Source organism: Lepisma saccharinum, chromosome 18 (assembly GCF_977018435.1).
Source record: "Lepisma saccharinum chromosome 18, izLepSacc3.1, whole genome shotgun sequence".
Lineage (NCBI taxonomy): Eukaryota > Metazoa > Arthropoda > Insecta > Zygentoma > Lepismatidae > Lepisma > Lepisma saccharinum.
In genome coordinates this window covers 13,788,344-13,804,838 of record NC_139246.1, presented here as the reverse complement: position 1 = coordinate 13,804,838, position 16,495 = coordinate 13,788,344, and the positions used below count along the sequence as shown (strand labels likewise).

Genomic DNA, 16,495 nt, shown 5'->3' with positions numbered 1-16,495 from the left:
TCAACAAGCTCACTAAAACACGGTCGTAACTGCTGTTCTGAGTGGAAAAGAAGGAAACATTTAATTGACATATATTTTTTCTCTCTTTGAAGAAAATAGCATTTTTAAAACTAAAAACAGTGCTCGAAGTGGGGGTAGGTGGTATCTCCAGCTAGAAAAATTTCGCAAAGCATCCCTCCCCAACTGCCTCATTGTCACCCTAAGGCTCGACCAAACATCCCCCAGCTAACGTTTTCCATATCAAGCACGGACTAAAAATAAATAAAAAGTTTATACATATCAACTTATATTATAATAAGGGGAAAACTTGACAGCGAACTTTTGGGAATGTAGCAACAAATTAGTGTATTTCAGTGTGTGTGGTTATAAAAAGCACGAAGAGCACAAGGTAGAATTTACATCTAACCACGAGCATGAGAATTTTTAGATCTACAAGTATTTCTTTGCAAACTAATAATACTATACATTTAAAGGCACAAACAGTTTCACAGAGATAAACAATTCGTCTGGATATTTTGCAGAACATTTCGCAGAACGCTGTTCAAAAATAGGATATATTTGGTATTTTGCAGTGTCGTCGCAGACCGCAGGACATGACCCTAAAAAAAAGGACTCTCCTGCGAAAATCCGGACGTCTGGTCACCCTATACTTGTTGAAGGCCTCCTTTACGGCGTACGGGTCGATATCCGGTGGAGGCACAAGTCCCGTCTAGTTGGCTACACTTTTTGACACTCGGTGCAGTGTCAAGGGTGGTGCAAGGAAATGGCGTTCAACCAACTAGACGGAAAGCGGTGTTCAAGTTCAGAAAATTCAACAAATGCTTGTCTGCTGCTTCAATAGGGTTACCAGACGTCCGGATTTTCCCGGACATGTCCTACATTTTAGCCTTATGTCCGGCGTCCGGGAGGAATTTAAAAAATATCATAAATGTCCTGCGCTTTGAGCGTCACATAATATTAATTAGGAAAGTAGGTAACAGAAAAAAATCATGCAATTACAAGTCTATGGACTGCGCTTCCAAACTCAGAAGTGAAATTTATTTTGATTCAGTCATTGCCCAAAAAAAAAAAGTTTGTCCTGCTATTAAAAATACGGAAAAACGGAAGCACTTAATGAACAAAGTTTTGGGACTACTTTCTGATAACCTCACTGTTCAATGCCTGAGCAGAATTTCTTGCATACTGATGGAACAAGGTGTTGCCATTCTTATTCAATATAATTTGATTGTGAAGCAGGGGTATAGAGAACAAAGTTATTCAGGGTGTCATGGTAGTCAAGAAAAAGTAAAGAAATCAACAAATAGGCCAAGAAGTCAATACAAAGACAATAAATTATTCTTCTAGTCAAGAATTTTTGCTATCATAATGACTGATTGGTTGTTTATTTTACTTAACTTTTTTCTGTCCCTTTGGTTAATCGGGAAAATGATAATGAATGGCTGTAAGGTAAGATGGATGAAGGGACAGTCACAAACATATAGGGACAACCGACACAAGCCCCACATAAAATTATACTGGCTTGTGGCCAGACGCCAGAGCCTTGCTTGTCTGCCAAACACAGTTCAGGATGCATTAATACGAGATAGCAGATCAAATTCTCTTCTTAAATTCAGCTTCAGTTTTCATCTTGACTAGCCCTTTGGTAGGGGTTTTCAATAAATAAATATTTATTTTCTTAATTACTAATTTTCAATTTTACCTAAGTAGGGGTCGGATAAATAAACGTTAAGAAAGACGGGAAAAAGATCTAGAAAAGTCCAGAAAAAGTCAAGAATTCTGGATGTGTTATTTTGGTAGACACCCTGTTATTGAACTAAAGATTACCCAAGATGAAACTTCTCGAATTTTAAATTACGGTAATTGCTGAATATTTGTTTAACATTACAGGTCATAATTCAAATGTTCAGAGAGTACTTTTATTACCATCAGCTCAACAGACTAACGAGATAAATTATTTTTTCATAAAGTCTGTAAAATGTCTGTTACTGATCCCTATAATTTCGAAGAGTTGGACTGTCCGCTCTAACATAAATATATTTTGACTAAACCTGAAATTTTGATAAAAATTTTCTCCTCAGAGAAGTACCACTTAAATCATGTAGTAAGAGGTGCATTGATTAGTATGATTGCAAGTCTTGAAATTTTTCATTTAAAAATTCATTCAGAATTCATTTTTTTTAAACTGAAAAATGTAATTTTTCAACTACTTTCTAACGTGCTCTATAGAAATATGTATCATTTATTGAGAATGTTTTGTGTCCTACATTTTGACTTAATGTCCTACATTTCCCTTACAGCAATCTGGTATACCTATGCTTTAAACGGTCATTTGATTAGTTAGCACTCATACACCACGAATACACCGACCCAGAACGTGGTGCAGACACCAAATACACTACTTGACTCCAAATCAACGAATTAGGCGACACGGTGTTGCACCGTGCAGCCAACTACACGCTTCGGTGCAAAGAGAGTCAAAGCGAGTCAAAAAGTGCAGCCAACTGGCTACATAGTGGCGCGGATCCAGTGTGGTGCCCAGGATTTTCGAATGGGAGGGATTATGTATACTTTTTCTTGGTAGTCCGCCCTCATTTTGTCATATTTCCCTAACTTTGAGGTTCTTTTTTTTTTTTTAGAAATACTGGGCCAAAGGGGGTGTTATAATCCCCACCAACCCCCCTTGGGCACGCCACTATCCGGATCCCACTTTAGTCTGGTTCCAATTAGCCCATTTGTGCATAAAGTGGACTTAAAACGAACTTCAAGTTACTTTTTAACATTATTGATCGTTTTAGACGTAGTTTTTGAGGTGATCACTTAATTTTACATGTAGATGTTACATGTAAACTTCGTCGACTCTTGCCGCTTTTGTACCACCGTACGTTTTATCTTTTATGTTTCCATGCACAAAAAGTCTAGTGGTGTGAGGTCTGGTGAACGTAGAAGCCAGAAGGTATTCTTCTTCTAACCATCTTCGACCAGTCCATCTTTATTTTAATAATCATTGCTAATATACATAATTTAATTTACAAACATTTTATTTTCTAAGTATGGCTGTTCAATGGTGCTGGTATAAGAAAATTGAAGGAAATTGTAGTAGTACCGCATTGTAATCGAGAGGTTCTTTCTTCGATGCCCGGTGGAGGCACATCGTGGTTCGGATCGCATTTTAAAGGTCGAGTTCTGATTAGCCTATTTGTGCATAAAATGGACTTTAAAAACTCGAACTAAAGACAATTTGAAAACATTGTTAATTTACGGACCACAGTTCCGCTCGAATACTTCTAATATCTGAATGTAAACAATAAGCATTTATCTGCACGTACACCGTGTGACAGCCTTTTTCCTTAAGGGACTGTGTTTCTCATTATCGGAAGGGGGAGGTCTGTCAGTGAGTTGAATTTTTTCCGTTACTTTAGACTATAATATTGCAACTCTACAATTGTATGTTTTGCTCTAATTGCAATACTACCTTAGCATTGTGGTCACATCCAGTGGCGGCGATTACGGGGGCGAGGGGAGGGCAGTTGGCCCCACACACTTTTCGCTACTTTTGCCCCCGCACTATCATAAACCTTATCTACAAAGGGAAATATATTGTCTTTGCCCCCCAGTTTTGCCACTTTCCCCCTCCCCCCTCCCGGTTTTGGAACCCAATCGCCGCCACTGGTCACATCTATCGTACTCCAAAAGCCGACCACCCTGACGGAGTGGTTGGCACTTCGAATCTCAGCTTGGGAATGGGTGTTCTTTGTGGATGTTCCTTTATCAGTTTTATCATATCATCACTCATCCTCAGCGTCACGATTACCCAAAAGGGGCAGAAAAGCGACGTAAAATAACATAACCCAATCAATGCAACAGCATATTTCGAATCTTTTCTTTCTTCCACATTTTCTTATCTGGGCCCTCCCTCAAAAATCCTGGGTACGGAACTGTCCTAAATCTAAATACTTGGCGCGTTGACTCAGTATTTCAAATTGAAATGCAACATTTCAACATGTTGTGTTCAACTGTTGCTAGCTGTTGAGCAATAACGGCAAGTGTTTCCGCCAGTGTTTCCATCTGAAGCAGGAAGAAATTATGCGTTTGAGTGGGAAATTTTCACTCGGTGTGGGTCGAATGATGCGTCACAGCGTTGATTCATGCTGGATTGCAATCAGAGCTTTGATCAAAAGTCATCTTTATTTCGAGGCCTTGAAGAAAATGCTAAATACTGTATAATAAAGGCCCGTTTCTCTTCAACTGAAACCAGATATTTAAATATGTTAATTTGGGGGGAGGGGGATATTGAATATTTTTCGGTATTTTAGAAGGTTTTGAAACATGTTTGTTATTTTTTAGGATTTCTGAATGCAGTTGGTTCCTTCATGGTCCTTTCCTGCATTTAACTTGTATTTGCTATTCCCGACGGCGTCGCTTGTCGGCTTGTAACCAAAGGGTCTCGGGTTCGATCCCCGTGGAGGCACACAGTGCTTCGGATTCCACGTTACAAACTGTGGGTCCAGTCCCCACTCCCGACTATCCTATTTGTGCATAAAGCTCTGGCGTAACCACAGAGGGGGCAGGGGGGCATTGCACCCCCAACCTTGGACGGAAATCAATTCTAGGGAGGCAAGGAGGGGAAAAATTTGAGCCAAGGGCGCCCTATTAAATCAATATTGTTTTCAGTTTGCAACAAACTGGATCTAAGAATTTTCTTTCTCACTTCGCTCGCAATGTGATTGTTTTCTGTAATGCATTGTAAATTACCAGAGAAAAGAGTAAGACTTCTCTTAATTGATTTTGCCTTAAATGCATGAAGAATTATTTTCAGGAAAAGGAGCGTGCATATTTGAGAGACAATGTATGGCAATGAGCAGGCACTTAGCCAGGGGGGCTAAGGGGGCTGCAGCCCCCCGAAATGCCACAAATATCTAATTTAAATAGTGTATAGTTGTAATTAATTTTACTTCCTTAGCAGGATTAAACATTAGATAGAAAAAAGTTTGGTGTACAATAGAGGAACCAGGTTATATTTTTATATTCTACCATTTAATACAAAGAATAAATGAATCCACAGCTCTCAAAATGTATAATTTTCCTTGTGAGAGGTCACACAATATAAACTTCATGAATAAAATTTGACCCTAACTTTTAAAGCTTTTTTTAACGGAATGTGTGAAAGTTAATAACAAAATACAATAACTATAAATTACTAACTGTACAAAATGTAAGAAAATAATGGACAACAGTTGTGTTGGATATTCACTCATCGAGTACCAAAGTCTCTAAATATGCACAAGGATTAAAATTGGTCTATTTTTAATAACTTATAATAGTTATTATTGTAAAATAACAATTATAACCGTAGTAAAAACTATTATTATCATTATTATTTCTACTAATCAAGTTTTTTCAGTTGCCTGCCCCCTCTACAAATATTTCTGGCTACGCCTGTGCTGATAAGGAATAAGTTCCCCAAATAAAATCCTGGCTACGGGTCTGGAAATGTGGAACCTCAATTTTATGTTATTCAGGGGACCAAGCTGCAAAAACTCAAAATGCAAGCAATCGGGGAATATTTTGCTATTTTGGGACAATCAAGCTTGAATGTATAGTGCAGGAAAATGCAAGGGAATGCAAAGGGTTCCACTGTATGACACAAAAATGATTTTTTAAGCATGTTTCTGTTAAATCGGAGTCATTTGACAACAGAATCGTTAAAAAAAATCAGGGGAAAGAGATAAAAGAATATAACTTGGAACCAGGGTGGATCATGATTTTTATTTAAAAAAACATTTTTGTTGATTTTTTATTTAAATAGATTCTCTTAAATTCAAAAAAAGAACATGCTTAAAATTGCTTGCATGGTTTCTGGCACCATGCACATAGATATATGTTTTTTATGGAACGGCGTTCTCTAGTAAATGTCCCTGAAAAATATTTCAACAGTTTGATTAAAGCAAATAAAAAATATACGTAAACACACATTTTTCTATTTCTGATACTGTAACTACTATGGAAATGTTTGTTGAGTTTGTTAATGAAACTAATAATATAATTGCAGTAACTTTTCTTTCAGTGAAACTAAAACATTCTGGATGTACTCTATAATTGTAACTTAAAATATGAACTTAAATATTTTTATAGTCATTGTACCTGAATTTTGGAGAATTTTTTAATGAAAGTTCGAGAAATATCAACTGTCATGTTTATTTACAGTTTAATGATAATGACACTATTTATGGTTTAACATGATTAGTATTTTGTATATTTTTCTACACAAAATGTTTGCTATATTTGCCCATAAAATTATTGAATTTTAAATCAAGAGATATCCTGTGTTTACATTTCCATTCGTATGAGCATCACACCATCAGTACATATATTTTATTTCCTTCATTTTCCTGTCTTATAACCTAATAATCACCATCAAATTATTACGAGATTAATGTACTTTCACCAAAAGTGATTCTATATCTACAAAATCCTTATGTACATTATTCTATAACTTACTTATTTAGAGTCATTTAAATCAATCCACTCTGCTTGGAACCAAGGTCTCCATTTAACGTTTCACGAAGCTTAGCGTGTACCCTATGACAATTTAGGGACTACCACACTGATTTCCTCATTGGAGAAATATGTACTTCTTGTACTTTTGTAATTTGGGGACGCCTATCTGTCCTTTCTCCAACCAGAAGCCACCAACACTAAAAGGTTGCCTCCTTCCTTTGTATGTATTTCCTTCTTTTGTTGCCTTATCTTCTTTATCTATCTCTCTCTCTCTCTTGTTTTTTCTATTTCCGTTTCTCTTCCCCCTCTATCATTATTTGTCCTATTCTTGTTTTCTTTCCCCTACTCTCTCTATCTCTTTCTCACTCTTGTTTCGTCTTATTGCCCCTCTCTCTTCCTCTTTCTATGTTCGGCTCTCTTCCATTCTAATCATCTTTTCTTTTTATTCATCTGTATTCTATATCCCTCATTCTCTCTCTCTCTCTCTCTCTCTCTCTCTCTCTCTCTCTCCCTTCTTTATCTGTTTCCCTATTAACTCGTTTTCTTTCTCTTTCCTATTTTTCATGTTTTCTCCTTCTCTCTCTTTTCTTTATCTGTTTCCCTATTTGCTCGTTTTCTTTCTATCTTTCCCTTTTTCATGTTTTCTCCTTCTCTCTCTTTTCTTTATCTGTTTCCCTATTAACTCGTTTTCTTTCTCTCTTTCCCTTTTTTCATGTTTTCTCCTCTCTTCATCTGTTTCCCTATAAGCTCGTTTTATTTCTGTCTTTCCTCTTTTTCATGTTTTCTCTCTTCTTTATGTTTCCCTATTAGTTCGTTTTCTTTCTATGTTTCCTCTTTTCCATGTTTTCTCCTCCTCTATCTCTCTCTCTCCTCTCTTTCTCTCTCTCTCTGCTTTCTCTGTTCCCTATTAACTCGTTTTCTTTCTCTCTTTCCATTTTTCATGTTTTCTCCTCTCTTCATCTGTTTCCCTATTAGCTCGTTTTATTTCTATCTTTCCTCTTTTTCATGTTTTCTCCTTTTCTCTCGCTCTCTCTCTCTTTCTTTATCTGTTTCCATAGCACAGTGGTTCCCAAAGTGTGCCTGGCTTACAGGGGCGCCGCGAGATGTTCCAATATATGCAATCAATGATATAATTGTTCCATATATGAGCTTATTGGTATTCTCTACACATAAAAATGTTTCTGAATTTAAAATACGTCTTTATTTTTTAACTGAAGGCGAAGCAACCTAACCGCACTGATCGTTGCAAATGTTAGATACCTTCTGACTTGAGCGCCGCGGAAATACATTGAAACGAAGGACGAATTTAGAGGGGTCCGGACCCGCCCAGCCCCGAAAGACTTGCAAAGTACTAAAATTATATAACAAAAATATAATTGTTTAGCTTTTTTAAATCAATGATTATTTTTCTCCGCTTAACTTATTGGAAGGCAAGGAATTGGGATCATAGGGTTTTGAAGGACAGTTTCAGAGATTTATGCACTCTACTACTTATGATAATATGCATAAAATATTAATCCAGAACTTTTTCGTCAAATAGATTTAACTCTATTCTTTATTATTCAATAAATTTTCAATTCTTCATCTATTTGGCATTAATTTTCTTGCCAGGGCAGTTGTTTTTATCCAAATTTTGATAAGCTAGATAATGAATACGTGTTGTTATATCTCTTTTTTACCATCTTTTAACATATTCACATAATAACAATACAATATTAATTAATTTACATATTTAATTAATAATCTTCAATTTTAATTAAATATAATTATTTTAATTATATTGTAATTATTAATATTATTATTATTGAGTGGCTTGGTCGAACTCCCCTCCCCCCGAAATGTATTTCTATACGTGCCTGATTGAAAATCTAAGGGCGCCGTGAAACAAAAAAATTGGGAATGTATATCCCTCTTCCCCCTTTCTCATTTCTTTCGATCTATCTTCTATTTCTCTCTACCGCTCAGTTTCGCTACCCCTTCATTTATTTCTTCCCCGTTTTCACTGTCTTCTGTTCTACGCTTCCTTCTCTTATCCTTCCCACCAGCGTACCCCGACTCTTTTTCAAAAGCGGCCGGAAAGGAGTAAAAAGAACCTTTTTTTCCAGGGTGAAAACACCATTTTTCCAGCGAGGGTAAGGGACATAGCTGTACTTCGAAATTGTGGCATTGAAATATTTAACCTTTACTCGGCCAATGGGTCACATGTGACCCACAGAAAATATAGGCTTAGTCGGCCGATGGGTCACTGGTGACCCATCGTGCTGATTAAAAAGTTCATGTGCTTTTAGCACCTTCATACTTGTATGCGAGGTTGTAAACTCTGACAGATGTTCAGATAAAACTTTGAAATGTCATGTGGAAGAAAACCCACCCACCCAGGAACCCCCCCCTTCCCCCGACTCCAAAGTTACGTATGGAAGCTGGCGTGAATTTTAAGTTTGTACACTTATTTGACAAAAATGTTATAACTCGTAGACTATTTGACCAATCTACTTCGGGTAACTTTTGTGTTTCAGCTAAAACATCAGGGCATGCAACCGTGCAGGAATCAAAACGCCAAGGGCAATAAGAGGGGTTGGGTGGGCCGCGGCCCACAACTTTCAATGAAAAAATCATAAAAATGTGGAGTTTGTCCCCACTTCACCGCTATTTTTGGAAGGGGACGCAAACTTTAGCCTTATTTTCAAAGTCCTGGTCCTTTCTCAACCGAATGAAAGTCATTTCATGTTCCTGGGTGCATTACATTATCGAATATGTGAAAAAACTCCCCATTTTTATGATATTTTAAATTGGAATTTGGAAGCCGCGGCCCACCCAACCCCTCTTATTTACTTTGGCGTTTTGATTCCTGCACGGTTGCATGCCCTGATGTTCTAGCTGCAACACAAAAGTTACCCGAAGTAGATTGCTCAAATAGTCTCAGAGATATAACGTTTTTTCTGAAATAAGTGTAAAATTTAAAAATCGGGCGCAAAGGCGGCGGCCAGAGAGAGGTTGCTTTCGAAAACCCGCTCGGCGGTCTAAAGGTTAAAAAGGGAATAATATTTATTTTACTTTCCAACGTAAAAAGCACAATGAACCAAATGAAAATTTTCACCACTCATTAACCGGGGGAAGACGCCTCCCCGATGGAGTGGTGGTAATGTAGTCGACTTGTAATCAATGGGCCGCGGGTTCGATACCCGGTGAAGTCACATAGTGGCTCCGATCCCACTTTAAACTGTAAGTCCCATCCCGATCAGCCTTTCTGCGCATGAAGTGGACTCAAAAATAAACTCAGGCAATCCATCACTTCTTGCACCTCCAACAAGGTATCGGCGAAATCTAAGATTTTATCGATGCGTGTGCAAAATCCGTGTCAATGTCATTGCCGATAGCGACTCCGACAAAATATCGGTACGTGCGCAAGCGCTCTAAAGATTACTGTCGATTGATTGGTATTCAAGTGAGACGCGACAGATGCTGCTTACTGAAATTTAGAAATTTACTTTTCGACGTATTGATGACCAAAAAAACAAAAGCAACTAATCATGTAAAAAAAATATATATGCAATGCCTCAGGCTCATGTCCACAGGTGTACGTCCTTCTTGAGGTGAGCCTTCGCCCACTCTCTGGCTTCAGGACTACGGAACATTTCCGGATATTTGGTATGCGTCATTACAATACTGAAGGGAAATATTGAGTGTAGCGGGAAAAACGTCAAGGGATATTCCAATGATCTTAAAAACGACCGAGTGAGAAACACTACAAATTCATAGTTACCAACGTAGCAATGATGTCACTACAAATAGTAAATTTCCCTCGAGTCAAAAAGGTAACTTATACGTACGTACGAATCATATTCGTATGCCCCTGGAAAAGGAGGCAGCAAGAACACATTGACTTAAAATAATTTGTACTTAAGAATCGATCATTTGCCTATACCAAGATGTGAAATCCTGAGGGGAAGGGATTGCCTACCAACAAACTAATTGCAAAGGGGGGGGGGGAATCCTTTACTTACTTTTCAAATAACAATGCTGAATTCCCCTCCACGCACACACAGAGAAGGACAATGATCTTTTTTGAGACTACCAGACGTTCCGATTTAGTCAGGACTGTCTTTTCTTCCTACGTAATCCATATAAACTTATTTCTGACCGCTGTCGGAATGTGGAATCAGGAATCTTCGTTACAAGAAATACGCTGCTAATCCATGTGAATAAATCAGTTCTAATTTTAATTAATTCCGACTTGTGAATTAAATTTGTAGTGTATCAAAACAATTTGAATTGTTTTTCATCTTTTATTTCACTTGGAATATCTTCCATTCCATTCCATTTCTTTCTTCGGCCTCCCCGATGGCGCAGTGGTATTGTCGTCGCCTTGTAATCAAGGGGTCCAGGGTTCGATTCCCAGTGGGGGCACATAGTGGTTCGGATCCCACTTTGAACTGTAGGCCCAGTTCCGATTAGCCTTAATGTTCATAAAATGGACTTAAAACACGAAACCAATCAACCATTTGTTTCTTTGTGGTGTTAACTACAGTGTGCTGGGGCGGGGCGGGGCGGGGGGGGGGGCTGTTGCGATTAGCCAAAAGTTGAAGAAAAGTGAACAAGAAACACAAATTCAAATACGGAAAAGAATGCGAGAATTATTTTGTTATAAATAACAACTGTTTTCAAACCAAGTTGTAAATCCGTTTCTAGCACATTTTACATTGTCTAACAGACGATGTAGCTGTAGGGTATTGTAATCTACGCGTAGATTACTTGTATCTATGAATTTTGTCGCCCCAACTCCAAAATACGTAAAAGAAACGAAAAATACGCTCTTTTTCTCGTTTGCGTTTACGACATTCTGCACCCGATTTTTTTTCCTTTTATCAGACACCTTAGTTTACAATTACAAATGCAACAAATAATTTTTAAATCTCTTACGACGACTTGACAAACCAGTTGTTTTAATGACAGCACAAATACACAAGTCTCTCAATACATTGTCACACTCAAACGCGCGTGCATTCTCACACACGACATACACTAACTGCACTATCGTTACACCGTCAACATCGTAAATGAGGTGCAACCAGCAACGACAAAAACAGCCGATATTCGTACTTACAATTTCTTCTTGCGCGATTCGGCAATACCTATCATCACCACCTTTTGCGATCAACACATCAAAGAACAATGCAGCTTTATTTCCGACTACCGAATGCGGCACGTCAGTCTAACTCAAACCTCGATAACAAGGGGCAGGGGCGGAGGACTGGCGGACTGGTGCGCGATCAAACAATAGATAGCGTAGTAACTTGGCACAGCACAGGCACAGTAGACGTTGCTTACCATTTTCACAGACAAAACAATAATAGCTGCTTTTGTGAGAGGACAAGAATACCAAACTGCCTCAAATAATGCAGCTTCCATTTTTTATATATGTTGCCGCCCCCTTGAGCTTGCCGCCCCGTGCAATTGCACGTGTTGTAATTTACGGTAGAGCCGGCCCTGTGTAAACATATGCATAACTTAGCGGGACAAGGGGGCACTTGCCCAAACCAACATTTTGCGGCTTATTAAATTTAGAAGTCTTTACATTTGTTAACCTTCCGGACCTGAATGGGATGGACAGACAACATTTCGGTTCTGCATCCCAAAATTAGACCCAAGTTACGCCCATGCGTGTAGACTGAAAGTGGGAAGCTTTCAGACCGAAGTGACAATCGACATGCGACAGGTGACATAAATGACATGGGCCCATTTTAGTCTCTAAAAAAAAGCGTTCGCTGCGAATGCGCGGACACCAGACCGAGACGACACGATATACACTATTGAGGAAACGGCCTCAAGCGACATGTGTAGCTTGTCATGTCACTTCGTTAGGAAAGATTGCATTTATTTATGAACTTTCGTTTCCAAAAGGCATGTATCGCTTGTCAGTTCTGTCTGGTTTCGTAGCCACCCGCAAGTGACGTACGTAAACTATCAGTAGGTAAAAATATATTTAAAACAATGCAATTGGTAATTTTTTTTTAATTGCATCGATTAAATTTGTTTTATTCGTGTTCAGAAGCGTGGTCCCTATTTAGTGATATTTAATGTAGTATGTTGGTTACACTGCTAGTCTACACACCCACTGGCAACTGGCGCGTGGCAAGGACGATTTCCCCGATGTCAGCATTGGTCAGCATTGATTGGTTGAGTGTAAGAGGAAAACATTCTCCGTGTTCTTTATTTCTGCTTCGCGAAGGCGAAGCTGTTAGATCCACCAACTCAACTGAAGCCCTAGCACGGGAGCAGTGGCGCTAGTGTCACTAGTTAAAGCTACGGGGAAGCCTGTAGTTCGCATATTTTCCGAGGTTTCAGAAAGCTTGGTGGATCTATAGTCAGGGAAATACCGGCCGGTCGAAAGGAGGTATGTTGTGGTAACCAGGAAGGTCATTTTAACGCATGAAAATCAGTGTGTCACTTGTTGTATTTTATTTAAATGTACATTCTGGTTACATTTTATTTGGAATTTTAAATTGTCGACCTTTCTAAGTACTGCAAAGTTTTTGTTGCATGTGCAGTGTAGAATCTGAGAGATGAACTGAACAGCGTTAATGATGGTATATCAGTCAACATAGAATATCGGAAATATAATAAAATGTTCAGGCCATACCATTCAAGTAATATCAATATATGACAGCCATTATTTTCTTGTATTAGCACAGAGAAGATAATTTTAAAATTATCTTCTCTGTGGTATTAGTTTTCTTCTATACTATGACGTATTTCTTTGGGCATGGCAACCTAGGTGAAACAAAAGAAAATACACCATATCTTGTATGTACTTGCATCAAAAGTTTCCCTTTTCTTGAACATACATAAGTATATACTTTCGTCTTTATTATCCTGGTGTTTTTTTATTTGTTTAATCGTATTTATGTGCACCAATTTTTGGTCATGTATATAAAAATGTTATCACCGTAACTATTTGAATGCAAGTTCAGCTTTAACAAAACGACAATCTACACCAGTTGTCATAAGAAAGGATATTTGATTCATGATGTTCGCTTTTTCAAGGCAAGTCTTTTGGAGCGAATTTACGATACCGGAAGTATCTTCAATTGCATTCAAATTCGGCATACTCACTAATTTTTGCCTCGTATTCACGAATCTGCAGTTAAAAATTGGCTGTCACATCTAGAAATTTGAAAATAAGTCGAAAAAAGTGTGTCCGTGAACGGAGTAAACACCCTTGATTTATGAAGAAAACAACTATTTTTTGCAATGATTAGCGTTTTAAAACTATGTTTATGATGACCCTTAATTTTAACTATGTTTGCCTAACCTACTTAACCTTACCGTGTATGATTTATTTATTTCTCTTCTTTCGGTTGACCCTTTGTGAGAGGGCATGGAAAGCGTCATATTACATCTTGTTACTTTTCTCTCATAGAAATCAGCGCTCTCACTTATTGCACAACACTTGAACAACGTTGGTAGCAAGACCGTTGTGCGGAAAGGAAGACATCTTCAATCATAGCGGTACTTTTTTTGGTCTCACTGCAGAACATGGGCTGCTTTTTTCCTCTAAATAGACTAACAAAATTTATATCCCCTGAAAGTACGTACCTTCTACTTCCATTTTCCGGTGTTTCTTTTACGATTACTATTATATTATTGCGCGTAAAAAATGTTTTTCCTGCTGCTAAAAGCAATGCATTTCTCCATTTCTTCGCGTCCATATTGTTTACGCGCTCAAGTGTTGTGCGATAAGTGAGACACTTCGTTTCGCGGCATTCAAGTTGATTTGTCGCCTGGATTCCACCCACAGACGCACAGTTTCTTTCATTATTTCAGACGAGGAATGCTTACAAGGTCAGGTTAGGCCTGTTAGGTTGGGTTCCAATAGCATAAATACAATGAAAATGTTTTTCCTGCTACTAAAAGCAATGCATTTCTCCATTCGTTCATGTCCATATTGTTTACGCACAGTTTCTTTCATTATTTCTTCGAGGAATGCCTACAAGGTTAGGTTAGGCCTGTTAGGTTAGGTTTCATTAGCATAAATACAATGACTAATTATTATTTATACTAAGTGAACTAAACCTAGCTACCTAACAACATAGGCATTTTTTGCTTTCACTAGATTTGTGCAGGAATATACCTTTTCCTTCGTTGCTACGATTTCAATACCACCCGACCTGGACACGTTTTTCTGGTTCTTTTAAAGAAAAATTTTTTTCCGCACCTTAAAACTTACTTTTCCCGATTACTAACTACAAAACGTTACCACAAAATTATGAACCGCGTTCCTCTTAAGCAGCCCATATTCTGCAGTCTTACCTTGTAAATTCATACAAGTTTTTTTCTTCTTATTTTATGTCCTTACTATGGAACATTTTTTGAAAGTGTTTTGTACATTTTTTTTTCTTTTATTACAGTGTTATGGACAAATCTAAACAAGGAGACAGCATGTCCCAAAGCATTGTGAGGATACTCCCATACCACTATCTCCATGTATTGGACCAAACATCCAATGTTACTAGAGTTGAGAAAGGTCCACAGACCTTTGTTCGTAAGGATAATGAGAAGTAAGTGTAAGACCATTAGTATTTATTTTTCTTATAGGCATACACTATTTCTGTGTGTCAATTAATTTGTAGGCCAGTTAAGGGACGTTGAATGCCGACAAGGAGCAAATGTCCGAGTGTACCCACTTGATAGTTAGGTTGGTTTCTTATTTTTAATCAGTGGGTGTCAATGTTTTATGGCAATTGTTCCAAATGTGGAATGATTTTAGCAAGTATTATAGGGTGTTTGGAAGTGTTGTATAAGCAAGTTTAAAGCTTGAAGAAACTAATTAGCACAGTTAAGGGCCCAAGTTCCTTTTGTTTTATTGCGATTTCATCATGCTACAAATGCAATTTTTACATGGTTCGATTTCGATGTATATCTGTTAACACATACTGCGGAGTTTTAGCGATTACTTACGATTTTGTTCAATATATGCTTTCGTGCTTAGGTTAGGTTCGGTACCCTTAGCATTATCATAAAGTCCCTAAATGCATTATACTAAGGTTCCGATTTACTTCTACATTCATTCCCATGCTTCTATGATATGTACTGTCGCTTGTCGACTGAGAATATCTTGCCCTTGAGAAGTGCGTAAGGTAATTTTCAAGTTGTTTTTTTCAACAGAAATAACTTTTTCGAGTCCAAACTGTGCTCATTACTTTAAGGAAGGTTCAAATTTCGTGTGACAATGATTTCCAAAATTCTACAATAATTAGTCTTTGTACTAGGAGAAATCATAAAACAATCGGATCTGTTACCGGACTGGACCTACAGTTTAAAGTGGGATCCAAACCACTATGTGCCTCCACCGTGAGTCAAACTCGGGAACCCTTGATTACAAAGCGACGACGCAATCACTGTGCCATCGGGAAGGGTCCTTCCTAGAAGATTCATGTGAATTCTCAAGAAGGAATCCTATCAGATGTAATTTTTTAAGATTTTCGAATATCATTACTAGGGAACAGATTTTTAGGTGCTAAAAAGGAGGGATTTAGGACTTTATAAAACTCCATTCTATGACTTTTAGATGCTTATAATAAATTAATTCATATTTGCCATTTTACGGCAACACGATTGCGGACCTCCACCTTAAAGCACTACTCGCAGACTATGAGTGATGTCATCAGCTTCTTGAAGCTTCAAGGTTGCTTCCCTCACATGCGCTTCCACTGCTGCACATATACTTCTGATAGGGTTGCCAGTCTCGTTTTTACTTTTTAGCCAGACCTCGTATGTACATATGGCCAAAGTTCCTTCTCTTTAATTGTGATTTTATCATGCTACGAATCCAATTTTAATATGGTTCGATTTCGATTTACTTCTGTTAACACATACTTCGGAGTTTTAGCGATTACTTAAGATTCTGTTCAATATATGCTTTCGTAGTTAGGTTAGGTTTGTTTCTCTTAGCATTAAAATAAAGTCCCTATATGCATTCTACTAAGGTTCCAATTTA

The 16,495-nt window shown here is 37.9% G+C and overlaps 1 protein-coding gene across 3 annotated transcripts in view; it reads left to right on the top strand.

Annotated features, from left to right (window-relative positions):
* Positions 1 to 12,743: 12,743 nt before the first annotated feature.
* The window catches only part of LOC146002404 (major vault protein-like), a 40,176-nt gene continuing 36,424 nt past the window's right edge, over positions 12,744 to 16,495 (top strand). Inside the window, exons 1-2 of one of the 3 annotated variants that reach the window (XM_083140164.1) lie at positions 12,744 to 12,892; positions 14,907 to 15,056. In XM_083140164.1, coding sequence (XP_082996290.1) covers positions 14,911 to 15,056 — 146 coding nt within the window. In that variant the 5' untranslated portion in view covers positions 12,744 to 12,892; positions 14,907 to 14,910. Of the gene's footprint in view, positions 12,893 to 13,387; positions 13,543 to 14,906; positions 15,057 to 16,495 lie in introns of those variants that run through there. The other 2 variants (XM_083140163.1, XM_083140165.1) reach the window with 2 other exon arrangements.